The following is a 17,500-nucleotide window of genomic DNA, read 5'->3' on the forward strand; positions in this document are numbered from 1 at the left end:
GAGTGTGTGTCATGCTGACCTCTGACCTCTGTCCTCTGTAGAACCTGTGGTTCAGGGTCAGGAGAACGCTGCAGAGCTACAAGCCGCGCTGGTGTAGAGAACATGAAGACTGGAACCTCTACCTGTTCTCCCCTCGGAACTCGTGAGTCACACATACACACACACACACACGCACGCACACACACACACACACTCGCGCACGCACACACACACACACACATACTTGTTGTCTTACCTTCTCATAAATACTGTATCTTCCTCCTCTGTGCTGATTTCCCCCTCCCTCCCTCCCTCCCTCCCTCCCACCTCTCTCACCCTCCCTCCCTCACCCCATCCCCTCTCTCCCCCTCCTCACATCTCCTTTCCCCTCCCTCACCCCATCCCCTCTCTCCCCCTCCTCACATCTCCTTTCCCCTCCCTCACCCCATCCCCTCTCTCCCCCTCCCCTCTCTCTCCCTCCTCACCCCCTCTTTCCCCCCCTCACCCATCCCCTCTCTCCCCCTCCCCTCTCCCCCCTCCTCACCCCCTCTTTCCCCCCCCCTCACCCCATCCCCTTCCCCCTCTCCTCCCCTCCCTCCCCCACTCCACTCCCTCATCCCATCCACATCCCCCTCCCCCTCTTTCTCCCACCCTCCCTCACCTCACCCCCCATACCCTCCTTCCTCCTCCCACCCCCTCCCTCACCTCACCCTCCCACCCCCACCCCCTCCTCTCTCCCTCCCTCCTCTAGGTTCCGTGTGTGGGCTAAGGGGATGATATCTCATAAGATGTTTGATCACGTGGTCCTCCTCTTCATCTTCCTCAACTGCATCACCATCGCTCTGGAGAGACCCGGCATTCTGCCTCACAGCACCGTAAGACACTAGGGCTGGTGTTATACCCTATTTTACTATATACCAGTATTGATGCATTATACTTTACCTTCTAGAACCCTATTTATACTTTACCTTCTAGAACCCTATTTATACTTTACCTTCTAGAACCCTATTTATACTTGACCTCCTAGAACCCTATTTTTACTTTACCTTCTAGAACCCTATTTTTACTTTACCTTCTAGAACCCTATTTATACTTGACCTTCTAGAACCCTATTTTTACTTTACCTTCTATAACACTATTTTCACTTTACCTTCTAGAACCCTATTTTTACTTTACCGTCTAGAACCCTATTTTTACTTTACCTTCTAGAACCCTATTTTTACATTACCTTCTAGAACCCTATTTTTACATTACCTTCTAGAACCCTATTTTTACTTTACCTTCTAGAACCCTATTTTTACTTTACCTTCTAGAACCCTATTTTTACATTACCTTCTAGAACCCTATATTTACTTTACCTTCTAGAACCCTATTTTTACTTTACCTTCTAGAACCCTATTTTTACTTTACCTTCTCGAACCCTATTTCAATGTGGTTGGTTAGGCTTCATTATTAATGCCATTTCAGACTTGAAGTCGATACAACAACTATGATAGCTGAGGTTCATATGAATATTAGATCAGAACCTAACATTTTAGGGTCCATACACAGATCGGCTACATACTGTAGCTAGCTACACATCCATAGGCACACAGATCGGCTACATACTGTAGCTAGCTACACATCCATAGGCACACAGACTGGCTACATACTGTAGCTAGCTACACATCCATAGGCACACAGATTGGCTACATACTGTAGCTAGCTACACATCCATAGGTACACAGATCGGCTACATACTGTAGCCAGCTACACATCCATAGGCACACAGATTGGCTACATACTGTAGCTAGCTACACATCCATAGGCACACAGATCGGCTACATACTGTAGCTAGCTACACATCCATAGCCACACAGATTGGCTACATACTGTAGCTAGCTACACATCCATAGGCACACAGATCGGCTACATACTGTAGCTAGCTACACATCCATAGACACACAGATCGGCTACATACTGTAGCCAGCTACACATCCATAGGTATACAGATCGGCTACATACTGTAGCTAGCTACACATCCATAGGCATACAGTTATTTTGATCCTCCACTACACAATAAGAAAGTAAATAGTGACCTAGCTATGTTACTTCAGCTGTATTGCAAGGCAAGCTTACACAATTGTACATTCAATTTGTGGTAAATGCTTTCAGCTAGCTAGATTCTTTACATCCACTGTTTCCCAAGACGACAGCCTGGTTTACTGGTTTTCTCAGGAGTCCCTAAAAACATTAAACATATGTCATACTGTACTCATTTCATAACACCAGCTAGGTGGCTGGCTAATGTTAGCTAACTTGCTAAATCACGATTTTTGTAAATTAACTTTATGACAGAAAATGATGCACAATCATTCGTCTCTACATTAACTAACATATTCCTCTCGATTGTAAATGTTTTGCTTGACTCGTTATGACGTTATAATTACTTCCGTTTGTTTCCACCGTAAAGTTTTGTCAGCCATCTTTGCTGAAGAAAGTCACCAGGGAGCGGTGGCTCGCGTCAAATTCGTCATTGGAACCACTCAATATGATTGGTCATATAAAAACCTTGGGACCCAAATGCATAATGAGTGATCTAACTCCCCCTGGTGGTGGTCTGGAGCCGTGACACTGGGTACCTCTAACTCCCCCTGGTGGGGGTCTGGAGCCGTGATGCTGGGTACCTCTAAGTCCCCCTGGTGGTGGTCTGGAGCCGTGATGCTGGGTACCTCTAAGTCCCCCTGGTGGTGGTCTGGAGCCGTGACGCTGGGTACCTCTAACTCTCCCTTGTGGTGGTCTGGGGCCATGATGCTGGGTCCCTCTACGCCCCCTGGTGGTGGTTTGGAGCTGTGATGCTGGGTACCTCTAAGTCCCCCTGGTGGTGGTCGGGAGCCGTGACGCTGGGTACCTCTAACTCCCCCTGGTGGGGGTCTGGAGCCGTGATCCTAGGTGCCTCTAACTTCCCCTTGTGGTGGTCTGGAGCCGTGATGCTGGGTACCTCTACGTCCCCCTGGTGGGGGTCTGGAGCCGTGACGCTGGGTACCTCTAACTCCCCCTGGTGGGGGTCTGGAGCCGTGATGCTGGGTACCTCTAACTTCCCCTTGTGGTGGTCTGGAGAAATGAAGCCGTGATGCTTGGTACCTCTAACTTCCCCTTGTGGTGGTCTGGAGCCGTGATGCTGGGTACCTCTAACTTCCCCTTGTGCTGGTCGGGAGCCGTGACGCTGGGTACCTCTAACTCCCCCTGGTGGGGGTCTGGAGCCGTGACGCTGGGTACCTCTAACTCCCCCTTGTGGTGGTCTGGAGAAATGAAGCCGTGATGCTGGGGAACTCTAACTCCCCCTGGTGGTGGTCTGGAGCCGTGATGCTGGGTACCTCTAACTTCCCCTTGTGGTGGTCGGGAGCCGTGACGCTGGGTACCTTTAACTCCCCCTGGTTGTGGTCTGAAGCCGTGATGCTGGGTACCTATAAGTCCCCCTTGTTGTGGTCTGGAGCCGTGATGCTGGGTACCTCTAAGTCCCACGGTGTGAACTCGCAAACTTTTAAAGGAGGAACCACTGTAGCTAAGCATATTGTTTATGCCACTGTATCATAAATCAGAGTGAAATAGGTGAAACATGAATATGTTAGCTAGCTGGCATATTCATCGTCTGGTCTAACGGTCGGTGGAACAACTAAGCTCGTACGTAGAAACGCATCGTCTGGTCAAACGGTCGTTGGAACATCTAAGCTCGTACGTAGAAACGCATCGTCTGGTCAAACGGTCGTTGGAAGATCTAAGCTCGTATGTAGAAACGCATCGTCTGGTCTAACGGTCGTCGGAACATCTAAGCTCGTACGTAGAAACGCATCGTCTGGTCTAACGGTCGTCAGAACAACTAAGCTCGTATGTAGAAACGCATCGTCTGGTCTAACGGTCGTCAGAACAACTAAGCTCGTACGTAGAAAAGCATCGTCTGGTCTAACGGTCGTCGGAACAACTAAGCTCGTATGTAGAAACGCATCGTCTGGTCTAACGGTCGTCAGAACAACTAAGCTCGTATGTAGAAACGCATCGTCTGGTCTAACGGTCGTCAGAACAACTAAGCTCGTATGTAGAAACGCATCGTCTGGTCTAATGGTCGTTGGAACAACTAAGCTCGTACGTAGAAACGCATCGTCTGGTCAAACGGTCGTCGGAACAACTAAGCTCGTACGTAGAAACGCATTGTCTAGTCTAACGGTCGTTTGCCGTCGGAACTACGCGTGTGTAGGCCGTCAAATCAAAACCACTACTTTGATATAAAGTCCTTTTTTTGTGTTTTTTTTAACAAAAATGAAAACATGTCAGTTTGTCACCTTCAAGAGGTTGGAGAAATAACATGTTCAACTATTTAAGATATTTAGCTCCAATCCAAGGTTGTTCCTTTTAGATTAGGAGAAAATTAACAACTAATGAAATATTTTTTTCACTTCTTTCGTTGACTTCTCGAACCCCGAACCCCGGCCTTGGTTGTTTCGCTAAGCTTCTCAAACCCTGAACCCCAGCTAATCGTTCCCAGATGTCTTGCGATGTCTCGCCTACACTCCCTCCAGGAGAGTGTTTCTGAGTGTCTCCAACTAGAAACCCTCTGCTGTAATATACTGTCTCTCCTACTCTCCCTCCCTCCCTCCAGGAGAGTGTTTCTGAGTGTCTCCAACTAGAAACTCTCTGCTGTAATATACTGTCTCTCCTACTCTCCCTCCCTCCAGGAGAGTGTTTCTGAGTGTCTCCAACTAGAAACTCTCTGCTGTAATATACTGTCTCTCCTACTCTCCCTCCCTCCCTCCAGGAGAGTGTTTCTGAGTGTCTCCAACTAGAAACTCTCTGCCCTAATATACTGTCTCTCCTACTCCCCCTCCCTCCCTCCAGGACCGAGTGTTTCTGAGTGTCTCCAACTAGAAACTCTCTGCTGTAATATACTGTCTCTCCTACTCTCCCTCCCTCCAGGAGAGTGTTTCTGAGTGTCTCCAACTAGAAACTCTCTGCTGTAATATACTGTCTCTCCTACTCTCCCTCCCTCCAGGAGAGAGTGTTTCTGAGTGTCTCCAACTAGAAACTCTCTGCTGTAATATACTGTCTCTCCTACTCTCCCTCCCTCCAGGAGAGTGTTTCTGAGTGTCTCCAACTAGAAACTCTCTGCTGTAATATACTGTCTCTCCTACTCTCCCTCCCTCCAGGACCGAGTGTTTCTGAGTGTCTCCAACTAGAAACTCTCTGCTGTAATATACTGTCTCTCCTACTCTCCCTCCCTCCAGGACCGAGTGTTTCTGAGTGTCTCCAACTAGAAACTCTCTGCTGTAATATACTGTCTCTCCTACTCTCCCTCCCTCCAGGAGAGTGTTTCTGAGTGTCTCCAACTAGAAACTCTCTGCTGTAATATACTGTCTCTCCTACTCTCCCTCCCTCCAGGACCGAGTGTTTCTGAGTGTCTCCAACTAGAAACTCTCTGCCCTAATATACTGTCTCTCCTACTCTCCCTCCCTCCAGGACCGAGTGTTTCTGAGTGTCTCCAACTAGAAACTCTCTGCTGTAATATACTGTCTCTCCTACTCTCCCTCCCTCCAGGACCGAGTGTTTCTGGGTGTCTCCAACTAGAAACTCTCTGCTGTAATATACTGTCTCTCCTACTCTCCCTCCCTCCAGGACCGAGTGTTTCTGGGTGTCTCCAACTAGAAACTCTCTGCTGTAATATACTGTCTCTCCTACTCTCCCTCCCTCCAGGACCGAGTGTTTCTGAGTGTCTCCAACTAGAAACTCTCTGCTGTAATATACTGTCTCTCCTACTCTCCCTCCCTCCAGGACCGAGTGTTTCTGAGTGTCTCCAACTAGAAACTCTCTGCTGTAATATACTGTCTCTCCTACTCTCCCTCCCTCCAGGAGAGTGTTTCTGAGTGTCTCCAACTAGAAACTCTCTGCTGTAATATACTGTCTCTCCTACTCTCCCTCCAGGAGAGTGTTTCTGAGTGTCTCCAACTAGAAACTCTCTGCTGTAATATACTGTCTCTCCTACTCTCCCTCCCTCCAGGAGAGAGTGTTTCTGTCTCCAACTAGAAACTCTCTGCTGTAATATACTGTCTCTCCTACTCTCCCTCCCTCCAGGACCGAGTGTTTCTGAGTGTCTCCAACTAGAAACTCTCTGCCCTAATATACTGTCTCTCCTACTCTCCCTCCCTCTAGGAGAGTGTTTCTGAGTGTCTCCAACTAGAAACTCTCTGCTGTAATATACTGTCTCTCCTACTCTCCCTCCCTCCAGGAGAGAGTGTTTCTGGGTGTCTCCAACTACGTGTTCACTATCATCTTCCTGGCTGAGATGACTGTCAAGGTAATACTACCATCTGTTTTAGTTTGCTGTCTGTTTCAGTCTGCTGTCTGTTTCAGTCTGTTGTCTGTTTCAGTCTGCTGTCTGTTTCAGTCTGCTGTCTGTCTCAGTCTGCTGTCTGTTTCAGTCTGCTGTCTGTTTCAGTCTGTTGTCTGTTTCAGCCTGCTGTCTGTTTCTGTCTGCTGTCTGTTTCAGCCTGTTGTCTGCTTCAGTCTGCTGTCTGTTTCAGTCTGCTGTCTGTTTCAGTCTGCTGTCTGTCTCAGTCTGCTGTCTGTTTCAGTCTGTTGTCTGTCTCTGTCTGCTGTCTGTTTCAGTCTGCTGTCTGTTTCAGTCTGCTGTCTGTTTCAGTTTGTTGTCTGTTTCAGTCTGCTGTCTGTTTCAGTCTGCTGTCTGTTTCAGTCTGTTGTCTGTTTCAGTCTGTTGTCTGTTTCAGTCTGCTGTCTGTTTCAGCCTGCTGTCTGTCTCAGTCTGCTGTCTGTTTCAGCCTGCTGTCTGTTTCAGTCTGTTGTCTGTTTCAGTTTGTTGTCTGCTTCAGTCTGCTGTCTGTTTCAGTCTGTTGTCTGTTTCAGTCTGCTGTCTGTTTCTGTCTGTTGTCTGTTTCAGTTTGTTGTCTGCTTCAGTCTGCTGTCTGTTTCAGTCTGTTGTCTGTTTCAGTCTGCTGTCTGTTTCTGTCTGTTGTCTGTTTCAGTCTGCTGTCTGTTTCAGTCTGCTGTCTGTTTCAGTCTGCTGTCTGTTTCAGTCTGCTGTCTGTTTCAGTCTGCTGTCTGTTTCAGTCTGTTGTCTGTTTCAGTCTGTTGTCTGTTTCAGTCTGTTGTCTGTTTCAGTCTGTTGTCTGTTTCAGTCTGCTGTCTGTTTCAGTCTGTTGTCTGTTTCAGTCTGCTGTCTGTTTCAGTCTGCTGTCTGTTTCAGTCTGCTGTCTGTTTCAGTCTGCTGTCTGTTTCAGTCTGTTGTCTGTTTCAGTCTGCTGTCTGTTTCAGTCTGTCTGTTTCAGTTGTCTGTTTCAGTGTTGTCTGTTTCAGTCTGTTGTCTGTTTCAGTCTGCTGTCTGTTTCAGTCTGTTGTCTGTTTCAGTCTGTTGTCTGTTTCAGTCTGCTGTCTGTTTCAGCATGCTGTCTGTTTCAGTCTGCTGTCTGTTTCAGTCTGCTGTCTGTTTCAGTCTGTTGTCTGTTTCAGTCTGTTGTCTGTTTCAGTCTGTTGTCTGTTTCAGTCTGCTGTCTGTTTCAGTCTGTTGTCTGTTTCAGTCTGCTGTCTGTTTCAGTCTGCTGTCTGTTTCAGTCTGCTGTCTGTTTCAGTCTGCTGTCTGTTTCAGTCTGCTGTCTGTTTCAGTCTGCTGTCTGTTTCAGTCTGTTGTCTGTTTCAGTCTGTTGTCTGTTTCAGTCTGCTGTCTGTTTCAGTCTGATCTCTGTTTCAGTCTGTTGTCTGTTTCAGTCTGCTGTCTGTTTCAGTCTGCTGTCTGTTTCAGTCTGCTGTCTGTTTCAGTCTGCTGTCTGTTTCAGTCTGCTGTCTGTTTCAGTTTGTTGTCTGTTTCAGTCTGCTGTCTGTTTCAGTCTGCTGTCTGTTTCAGTCTGCTGTCTGTTTCAGTTTGTTGTCTGTTTCAGTCTGCTGTCTGTTTCAGTCTGCTGTCTGTTTCAGTCTGCTGTCTGTTTCTGTCTGCTGTCTGTTTCAGTCTGCTGTCTGTTTCAGTCTGTTGTCTGTTTCAGTCTGTTGTCTGTTTCAGTCTGCTGTCTGTCTCAGTCTGCTGTCTGTTTCAGTCTGCTGTCTGTTTCAGTCTGCTGTCTGTTTCAGTCTGCTGTCTGTTTCAGTTTGTTGTCTGTTTCAGTCTGCTGTCTGTTTCAGTCTGCTGTCTGTTTCAGTCTGCTGTCTGTTTCAGTTTGTTGTCTGTTTCAGTCTGCTGTCTGTTTCAGTCTGCTGTCTGTTTCAGTCTGCTGTCTGTTTCTGTCTGCTGTCTGTTTCAGTCTGCTGTCTGTTTCAGTCTGTTGTCTGTTTCAGTCTGTTGTCTGTTTCAGTCTGCTGTCTGTCTCAGTCTGCTGTCTGTTTCAGTCTGCTGTCTGTTTCAGTCTGCTGTCTGTTTCAGTCTGCTGTCTGTTTCAGTCTGCTGTCTGTTTCAGTCTGTTGTCTGCTTCAGTCTGCTGTCTGTTTCAGTCAGCTGTCTGTTTCAGTTTGTTGTCTGTTTCAGTCTGCTGTCTGTTTCAGTCTGCTGTCTGTTTCAGTTTGTTGTCTGTCTCAGTCTGTTGTCTGTTTCAGTCTGCTGTCTGTTTCTGTCTGCTGTCTGTTTCAGTCTGCTGTCTGTCTCAGTCTGTTGTCTGTTTCAGTCTGCTGTCTGTTTCAGTCTGCTGTCTGTTTCTGTCTGCTGTCTGTTTCAGTCTGCTGTCTGTCTCAGTCTGTTGTCTGTTTCAGTCTGCTGTCTGTTTCTGTCTGCTGTCTGTTTCAGTCTGCTGTCTGTCTCAGTCTGTTGTCTGTTTCAGTCTGCTGTCTGTTTCAGTCTGCTGTCTGTTTCAGTCTGCTGTCTGTTTCAGTCTGCTGTCTGTTTCTGTCTGTTGTCTGTTTCAGTCTGCTGTTTCAGTCTGTTGTCTGTTTCAGTCTGCTGTCTGTTTCAGTCTGCTGTCTGTTTCAGTCTGCTGTCTGTTTCTGTCTGTTGTCTGTTTCAGTCTGCTGTCTGTCTCAGTCTGCTGTCTGTTTCAGTCTGCTGTCTGTTTCAGTCTGCTGTCTGTTTCAGTCTGTTGTCTGTTTCAGTCTGTTGTCTGTTTCAGTTTGTTGTCTGTTTCTGTCTGCTGTCTGTTTCAGTCTGCTGTCTGTTTCAGTCTGCTGTCTGTTTCAGTTTGTTGTCTGTTTCAGTCTGTTGTCTGTTTCAGTCTGTTGTCTGTTTCAGTCTGTTGTCTGTTTCAGTCTGGTGTCTGTTTCAGTCTGCTGTCTGTTTCAGTCTGCTGTCTGTTTCAGTCTGCTGTCTGTTTCAGTCTGTTGTCTGTTTCAGTCTGCTGTCTGTCTCAGTCTGTTGTCTGTTTCAGTCTGTTGTCTGTTTCAGTCTGCTGTCTGTTTCAGCATGCTGTCTGTTTCAGTCTGCTGTCTGTTTCAGTCTGCTGTCTGTTTCAGTCTGCTGTCTGTTTCAGTCTGTTGTCTGTTTCAGTCTGCTGTCTGTTTCAGTCTGTTGTCTGTTTCAGTCTGTTGTCTGTTTCAGTCTGCTGTCTGTTTCAGTCTGCTGTCTGTCTCAGTCTGCTGTCTGTTTCAGTCTGTTGTCTGTTTCAGTCTGCTGTCTGTTTCAGTCTGTTGTCTGTTTCAGTCTGTTGTCTGTTTCAGTCTGTTGTCTGTTTCAGTTTGTTGTCTGTTTCAGTCTACTGTCTGTTTCAGTCTGCTGTCTGTCTCAGTCTGCTGTCTGTTTCAGTCTGTTGTCTGTTTCTGTCTGCTGTCTGTTTCAGTCTGCTGTCTGTTTCAGTCTGCTGTCTGTTTCAGTCTGCTGTCTGTCTCAGTCTGCTGTCTGTTTCAGTCTGTTGTCTGTCTCTGTCTGCTGTCTGTTTCAGTCTGCTGTCTGTTTCAGTCTGCTGTCTGTTTCAGTTTGTTGTCTGTTTCAGTCTGCTGTCTGTTTCAGTCTGCTGTCTGTTTCAGTCTGTTGTCTGTTTCAGTCTGTGTCTGTTTCAGTCTGCTGTCTGTTTCAGTCTGCTGTCTGTTTCAGTCTGCTGTCTGTTTCAGTCTGTTTGTCTGTTTCAGTCTGTTGTCTGTTTCAGTCTGCTGTCTGTTTCAGTCTGTTGTCTGTTTCAGTCTGCTGTCTGTTTCTGTCTGTTGTCTGTTTCAGTTTGTTGTCTGTTTCAGTCTGCTGTCTGTTTCAGTCTGTTGTCTGTTTCAGTCTGCTGTCTGTTTCTGTCTGTTGTCTGTTTCAGTCTGCTGTCTGTTTCAGTCTGCTGTCTGTTTCAGTCTGTTCTGTTTCAGTCTGCTGTCTGTTTCAGTCTGCTGTCTGTTTCAGTCTGCTGTCTGTTTCAGTCTGCTGTCTGTTTCAGTCTGCTGTCTGTTTCAGTCTGCTGTCTGTTTCAGTCTGCTGTCTGTTTCAGTCTGCTGTCTGTTTCAGTCTGTTGTCTGTCTGTTTCAGTCTGCTGTCTGTTTCAGTCTGTTGTCTGTTTCAGTCTGCTGTCTGTTTCAGTCTGCTGTCTGTTTCAGTCTGCTGTCTGTTTCAGTCTGCTGTCTGTTTCAGTCTGCTGTCTGTTTCAGTCTGTTGTCTGTTTCAGTCTGCTGTCTGTTTCAGTCTGCTGTCTGTTTCAGTCTGCTGTCTGTTTCAGTCTGCTGTCTGTTTCTGTCTGCTGTCTGTTTCAGTCTGCTGTCTGTCTCAGTCTGTTGTCTGTTTCAGTCTGTTGTCTGTTTCAGTTTGTTGTCTGTTTCTGTCTGCTGTCTGTTTCAGTCTGTTGTCTGTTTCAGTCTGCTGTCTGTTTCAGCCTGTTGTCTGTTTCAGTCTGTTGTCTGTTTCAGTCTGTTGTCTGTTTCAGTTTGTTGTCTGTTTCAGTCTACTGTCTGTTTCAGTCTGCTGTCTGTCTCAGTCTGCTGTCTGTTTCAGTCTGTTGTCTGTTTCTGTCTGCTGTCTGTTTCAGTCTGCTGTCTGTTTCAGTCTGCTGTCTGTTTCAGTCTGCTGTCTGTTTCAGTCTGCTGTCTGTTTCAGTTTGTTGTCTGTTTCAGTCTGCTGTCTGTTTCAGTCTGTTGTCTGTTTCAGTTTGTTGTCTGTTTCAGTCTGCTGTCTGTTTCAGTCTGCTGTCTGTTTCAGTCTGTTGTCTGTTTCAGTCTGCTGTCTGTTTCAGTTTGTTGTCTGTCTCAGTCTGCTGTCTGTTTCAGTCTGCTGTCTGTTTCAGCCTGCTGTCTGTTTCAGTCTGCTGTCTGTTTCAGCCTGCTGTCTGTTTCAGTCTGCTGTCTGTTTCAGTCTGCTGTCTGTTTCAGTCTGCTGTCTGTTTCAGTCTGTTGTCTGTTTCAGTTTGTTGTCTGTTTCAGTCTGTTGTCTGTTTCAGTCTGCTGTCTGTTTCAGTCTGCTGTCTGTTTCAGTCTGTTGTCTGTTTCAGTCTGTTGTCTGTTTCAGTCTGCTGTCTGTTTCAGTCTGTTGTCTGTTTCAGTCTGCTGTCTGTTTCAGTCTGTTGTCTGTTTCAGTCTGCTGTCTGTTTCAGTTTGTTGTCTGTTTCAGTCTGTTGTCTGTTTCAGTCTGCTGTCTGTTTCAGTTTGTTGTCTGTTTCAGTTTGTTGTCTGTTTCAGTCTGCTGTCTGTTTCAATCTGCTGTCTGTTTCAGTCTGTTGTCTGTTTCAGTCTGCTGTCTGTTTCAGTCTGTTGTCTGTTTCAGTCTGTTGTCTGTTTCAGTCTGCTGTCTGTTTCAGTTTGTTGTCTGTTTCAGTCTGTTGTCTGTTTCAGTCTGCTGTCTGTTTCAGTCTGTTGTCTGTTTCAGTCTGCTGTCTGTTTCAGTTTGTTGTCTGTTTCAGTCTGTTGTCTGTTTCAGTCTGCTGTCTGTTTCAGTCTGTTGTCTGTTTCAGTCTGCTGTCTGTTTCAGTCTGTTGTCTGTTTCAGTCTGTTGTCTGTTTCAGTCTGCTGTCTGTTTCAGTTTGTTGTCTGTTTCAGTCTGTTGTCTGTTTCAGTCTGCTGTCTGTTTCAGTCTGTTGTCTGTTTCAGTCTGCTGTCTGTTTCAGTCTGTTGTCTGTTTCAGTCTGCTGTCTGTTTCAGTCTGTTGTCTGTTTCAGTCTGCTGTCTGTTTCAGTCTGTTGTCTGTTTCAGTCTGTTGTCTGTTTCAGTTTGTTGTCTGTTTCAGTCTGTTGTCTGTTTCAGTTTGTTGTCTGTTTCAGTCTGTTGTCTGTTTCAGTCTGCTGTCTGTTTCAGTCTGTTGTCTGTTTCAGTCTGTTGTCTGTTTCAGTCTGTTGTCTGTTTCAGTTTGCTGTCTGTCTCAGTCTGCTGTCTGTTTCAGTCTGCTGTCTGTTTCAGTCTGTTGTCTGTCTCAGTCTGCTGTCTGTTTCAGTCTGCGCTCTGTTTCAGTCTGTTGTCGGTCCTGGAGTTATTGTCTTCTTAATGTTGTGTCTATAGATTGTAGCGTTGGGGTTCTGCTGGGGTAAACAGAGCTACCTGAAGAGCAGCTGGAATGTTCTGGATGGGATCCTGGTGTTTGTCTCTCTGGTGGACATCCTGGTTTCTCTGGCCTTGACTGGAGGGAACCGCATTCTGGGAATCCTCAGAGTACTACGACTGCTACGCACACTACGACCTCTCAGGTAGGACCACACTACGACCTCTCAGGTAGGACCACACTACGACCTCTCAGGTAGGACCACACTACGACCTCTCAGGTAGGACCACACTACGACCTCTCAGGTAGGACCACACTACGACCTCTCAGGTAGGACCACACTACGACCTCTCAGGTAGGACCACACTACGACCTCTCAGGTAGGACCACACTACGACCTCTCAGGTAGGACCACACCACGACCTCTCAGGTAGGACCACACTACGACCTCTCAGGTAGGACCACACTACGACCTCTCAGGTAGGACCACACTACGACCTCTCAGGTAGGACCACACTACGACCTCTCAGGTAGGACCACACCACGACCTCTCAGGTAGGAGCACACCACGACCTCTCAGGTAGGACCACACTACGACCTCTCAGGTAGGACCACACTACGACCTCTCAGGTAGGACCACACTACGACCTCTCAGGTAGGACCACACTACGACCTCTCAGGTAGGACCACACTACGACCTCTCAGGTAGGACCACACTACGACCTCTCAGGTAGGACCACACTACGACCTCTCAGGTAGGACCACACTACGACCTCTCAGGTAGGAGCACACCACGACCTCTCAGGTAGGACCACACTACGACCTCTCAGGTAGGACCACACCACGACCTCTCAGGTAGGACCACACCACGACCTCTCAGGTAGGACCACACTACGACCTCTCAGGTAGGACCACACTACGACCTCTCAGGTAGGACCACACTACGACCTCTCAGGTAGGACCACACTACGACCTCTCAGGTAGGACCACACTACGACCTCTCAGGTAGGACCACACTACGACCTCTCAGGTAGGACCACACTACAACCTCTCAGGTAGGACCACACTACGACCTCTCAGGTAGGACCACACTACAACCTCTCAGGTAGGACCACACTACAACCTCTCAGGTAGGACCACACTACAACCTCTCAGGTAGGACCACACTACGACCACACTACAACCACACTACAACCATAATACAACCACACTACAGCCACACTATGAGCTCTCAGGTAGGACCACACTACAACCACACTACGACCACACTACAACCACACTACGACCTCAGGTAGGACCACACTACGACCTCTCAGGTAGGACCACACTACAACCACACTACGACCACACTACAACCACACTACGACCACACTACGACCTCTCAGGTAGGGTGGTGTGTATGTGTGTGTATAATGTGTAAGGTGTGTGTTGCAGGGTGATCAGTCGAGCCCCAGGGCTGAAGCTGGTAGTGGAGACTCTGATCACGTCTCTGAGACCCATCGGAAACATCGTCCTCATCTGCTGCGCTTTCTTCACTGTGTTTGGAATACTGGGAGTACAGGTAACACACACACATACACACACACTAACGCGCACACACACGCGCGCACACACACACACACACACACACACACACACACACACACACACACACACACACACACACACACACACACTAACGCGCACACACACACACACACACACACACACACACACACACACACACTAACGCGCACACACACACACACACACTAACGCACACACACTAACGCGCGCACATACACACACACACACGATACAGGGTCTACAGTCAATCAGCCCCGTCGCAGACCAGGATGTCTTTACTCCCAGACAAACTAAACAACATCTTTGCACGCTTTGAGAAGAATACAGTGCCACTGACACGGCCCGCTACCAAAACCTGCGGGGTCTCCTTCACCGCAGCCGAGGTGAGTAAAACATTTAAACGTGTTAACCCTCGCAAGGCTGCAGGCCCAGACGGCATCCCCAGCCGCGTCCTCAGAGCATGCGCAGACCAGCTGGCTGGTGTGTTTACGGACATATTCAATCAATCCCTATCCCAGTCTGCTGCTCCCACATGCTTCAAGAGGTCCACCATTGTTCCTGTTCCCAAGAAAGCTAAGGTAACTGAGCTAAACAACTATCGCCACGTCCTGGTCCTGGACTTTCTGACGAGCCACCCCCAGGTGGTGATGGTAGGAAACAACATCTCCACCCCGCTGATCCTCAACACTGGGGCCCCACAAGGGTGTTTTCTCAGCCCTCTCCTGTACTCCCTGTTCACCCACGACTGCGTGGCCACACACACCTCCAACTCAATCATCAAGTTTGCGGACGACACAACAGTGGTAGGCCTGATTACCAACAACAACGAGACGGCCTACAGGGAGGAGGTGAGGGCCCTCGGAGTGTGGTGTCAGGAAAATAACCTCACACTCAACGTCAACAAAACAAAGGAGATGATCGTGGACTTCTGGAAACAGCCGAGGGAGCACCCCCCTATCCACATCGAAGGGACAGCAGTGGAGAGGTGGGAAGGTGTTTTAAGTTCCTCTGCGTATACATCACCAGGCCTCCAGTTCGCCTCCCCAGTCTGGTACGTCCTGTGTCGCCGGCTCCCTGCACTCGCCCTGAAGAGCGTGTCATCAGTCGGTTGAGACCTGTGCCGGCTCCACACCCCAAACTCTCTCTCGGTTCAGGTTTTGCGGTCGGAGTCCGCACCTTTGGGGGGGGGGGTACTGTCACGCCCTGACCCTCGGTGTTCTCTATGGTGTAAAAGGTCAGAGCATGACTAGGGGGGGTTTCTAGTTATTATAGTTCTATGAGTATGGTTCCCAATCGGAGGCAGCTGAATATAGTTGCTTCGCGTGTCCCTTTTTCCCACCTGCGTTGCGCCTCTCTGCTCGTAGGATATTGTCACGTTCGTTAATTCTTCGTTGTTTTGAAGTTTCACTGTAATAAATATGTGGAACTCTACTCACGCTGCGCCTTTTATATTTTTTATTTTATTTTACCTTTATTTTACTAGGCAAGTCAGTTAATTAAGAACAAATTCTTATTTTCAATGACGGCCTAGGAACAGTGGGTTAACTGCCTGTTCAGGGGCAGAACGACAGATTTGTACCTCGTCAGCTCGGGGGTTTGAACTTGCAACCTTCCGGTTACTAGTCCAACGCTCTAACCACTAGGCTACCCTGCCGCCCCAGGGCGCTCTTTCTTATGACGAACGTGACAATATCCTACATTACTCATCTCGTATGTATATACTGTACTCTATACCATCTACTGCATCTTTATGTAATACATGTATCACTAGCCAGTTTAAACTATGCCACTTTGTTTACATACCCTACATTACTCATCTCATATGTATATACTGTACTCTACACCATCTACTGCATCTTGCCTATGCCGCACGGCCATTGCTCATCCATACATTTATATGTACATATTCTTATTCATTCCTTTAAACTTGTGTGTATAATTGTTAGATGACTCGTTGGATATTACTGCACGGTCGGAACTAAAAGCACAAGCATTTCGCTACACTCCCATCTGTATGTACCTGTACCTGTACCTGTATGTGACCAATAACATTTTGATTGTATTTTATTTAACACAAACACACACCCATACAGTACCAGTCAAAAGGTTGGACACACCTACTCATTCCAGGGTTTTTCTTTATTTTAAACTATTTTCTACATTATAGAATAATAGTGAAGACATCAAAACTATGAAATAACACATATGGAATCATGTAGTATCCACAAAAAAGTGTTAAACAAATCAAAATATATTTTATATTTGAGATTCCTCAAAGTAGACACCCTTTACCTTGATGACAGCTTTGCAGACTTTTGGCATTCTCTCAACCAGCTTCACCTGGAATGCTTTTCCAACAGACCCCACATCCACTAGCATTACCAGTGACCCCTCCATCCACTAGCATTACCAGTAACCCCCATCCACTATCATTACCAGTGACCTCCATCCACTATCATTACCAGTGACCCCTCCATCCACTATCATTACCAGTGACCCCCATCCACTATCATTACCAGTGACCCCTCCATCCACTATCATTACCAGTCACCCCCATCCACTATCAATACCAGTAACCCCATCCACTATCATTACCAGTCACCCCCATCCACTAACATTACCAGTGACCCCCCATCCACTATCATTACCAGTGACCCCCATCCATTAACATTACCAGTGACCCCCATCCACTATCATTACCAGTGACCCCCATCCACTATCATTACCAGTGACCCCCATCCACTATCATTACCAGTGACCCCCATCCACTAGCATTACCAGTGACCCCATCCACTATCATTACCAGTGACCCCCATCCACTAACATTACCAGTGACCCCCATCCACTATCATTACCAGTGACCTCCATCCACTAACATTACCAGTGACCTCCATCCACTATCATTACCAGTGACCCCCATCCACTAACATTACCAGTGACCCCATCCACTAACATTACCAGTAACCCCCATTCACTATCATTACCAGTGACCCCCATCCACTAACATTACCAGTGACCCCATCCACTAACATTACCAGTGACCCCCCATCCACTCGCATTACCAGTGACCCCACATCCACTAACATTACCAGTGACCCCCATCCACTAACATTACCAGTGACCCTCATCCACTCGCATTACAAGTGACCCCCATCCACTAACATTACCAGTGACCCCCATCCACTAACATTACCAGTGACCCCCATCCACTAACATTACCAATGACCCTCATCCACTCGCATTACTAGTGACCCCCATTCACTAACATTACCAGTGACCCCCATCCACTAACATTACCAGTGACCCCCATCCACTAACATTACAAGTGACCCCCATCCACTAACATTACCAGTGACCCCCATCCACTAACATTACCAGTGACCCCCATCCACTAACATTACCAGTGACCCCCATCCACTATCATTACCAGTCACCCCCATTATCTAACATTACCAGTGACCCCCATCCACTATCATTACCAGTGACCCCCCATCCACTAACATTACCAGTGACCCCCCATCCACTAACATTACCAGTGACCCCCATCCACTAACATTACCAGTGACCCCCATCCACTATCATTACCAGTGACTCCCATCCACTATCATTACCAGTGACCCTCAT

The 17,500-nt window shown here is 47.6% G+C and overlaps 1 protein-coding gene across 4 annotated transcripts in view; it reads left to right on the plus strand.

Annotated features, from left to right (window-relative positions):
• Positions 1–17,500, plus strand: part of LOC135536001 (voltage-dependent T-type calcium channel subunit alpha-1H-like) — a 123,463-nt gene that overhangs the window by 67,072 nt on the left and 38,891 nt on the right. For all 4 annotated transcript variants that reach the window (XM_064962398.1, XM_064962399.1, XM_064962396.1 and 1 more), the window contains exons 18-22: positions 42–142; positions 731–854; positions 6,236–6,304; positions 12,331–12,515; positions 13,745–13,871. In XM_064962398.1, coding sequence (XP_064818470.1) covers positions 42–142; positions 731–854; positions 6,236–6,304; positions 12,331–12,515; positions 13,745–13,871 — 606 coding nt within the window. The remainder of the gene's footprint in view (positions 1–41; positions 143–730; positions 855–6,235; positions 6,305–12,330; positions 12,516–13,744; positions 13,872–17,500) is intronic.

The sequence above is a fragment of the Oncorhynchus masou genome, unplaced genomic scaffold (genome assembly GCF_036934945.1).
Source record: "Oncorhynchus masou masou isolate Uvic2021 unplaced genomic scaffold, UVic_Omas_1.1 unplaced_scaffold_543, whole genome shotgun sequence".
Taxonomy (NCBI): Eukaryota; Metazoa; Chordata; class Actinopteri; order Salmoniformes; family Salmonidae; genus Oncorhynchus; species Oncorhynchus masou.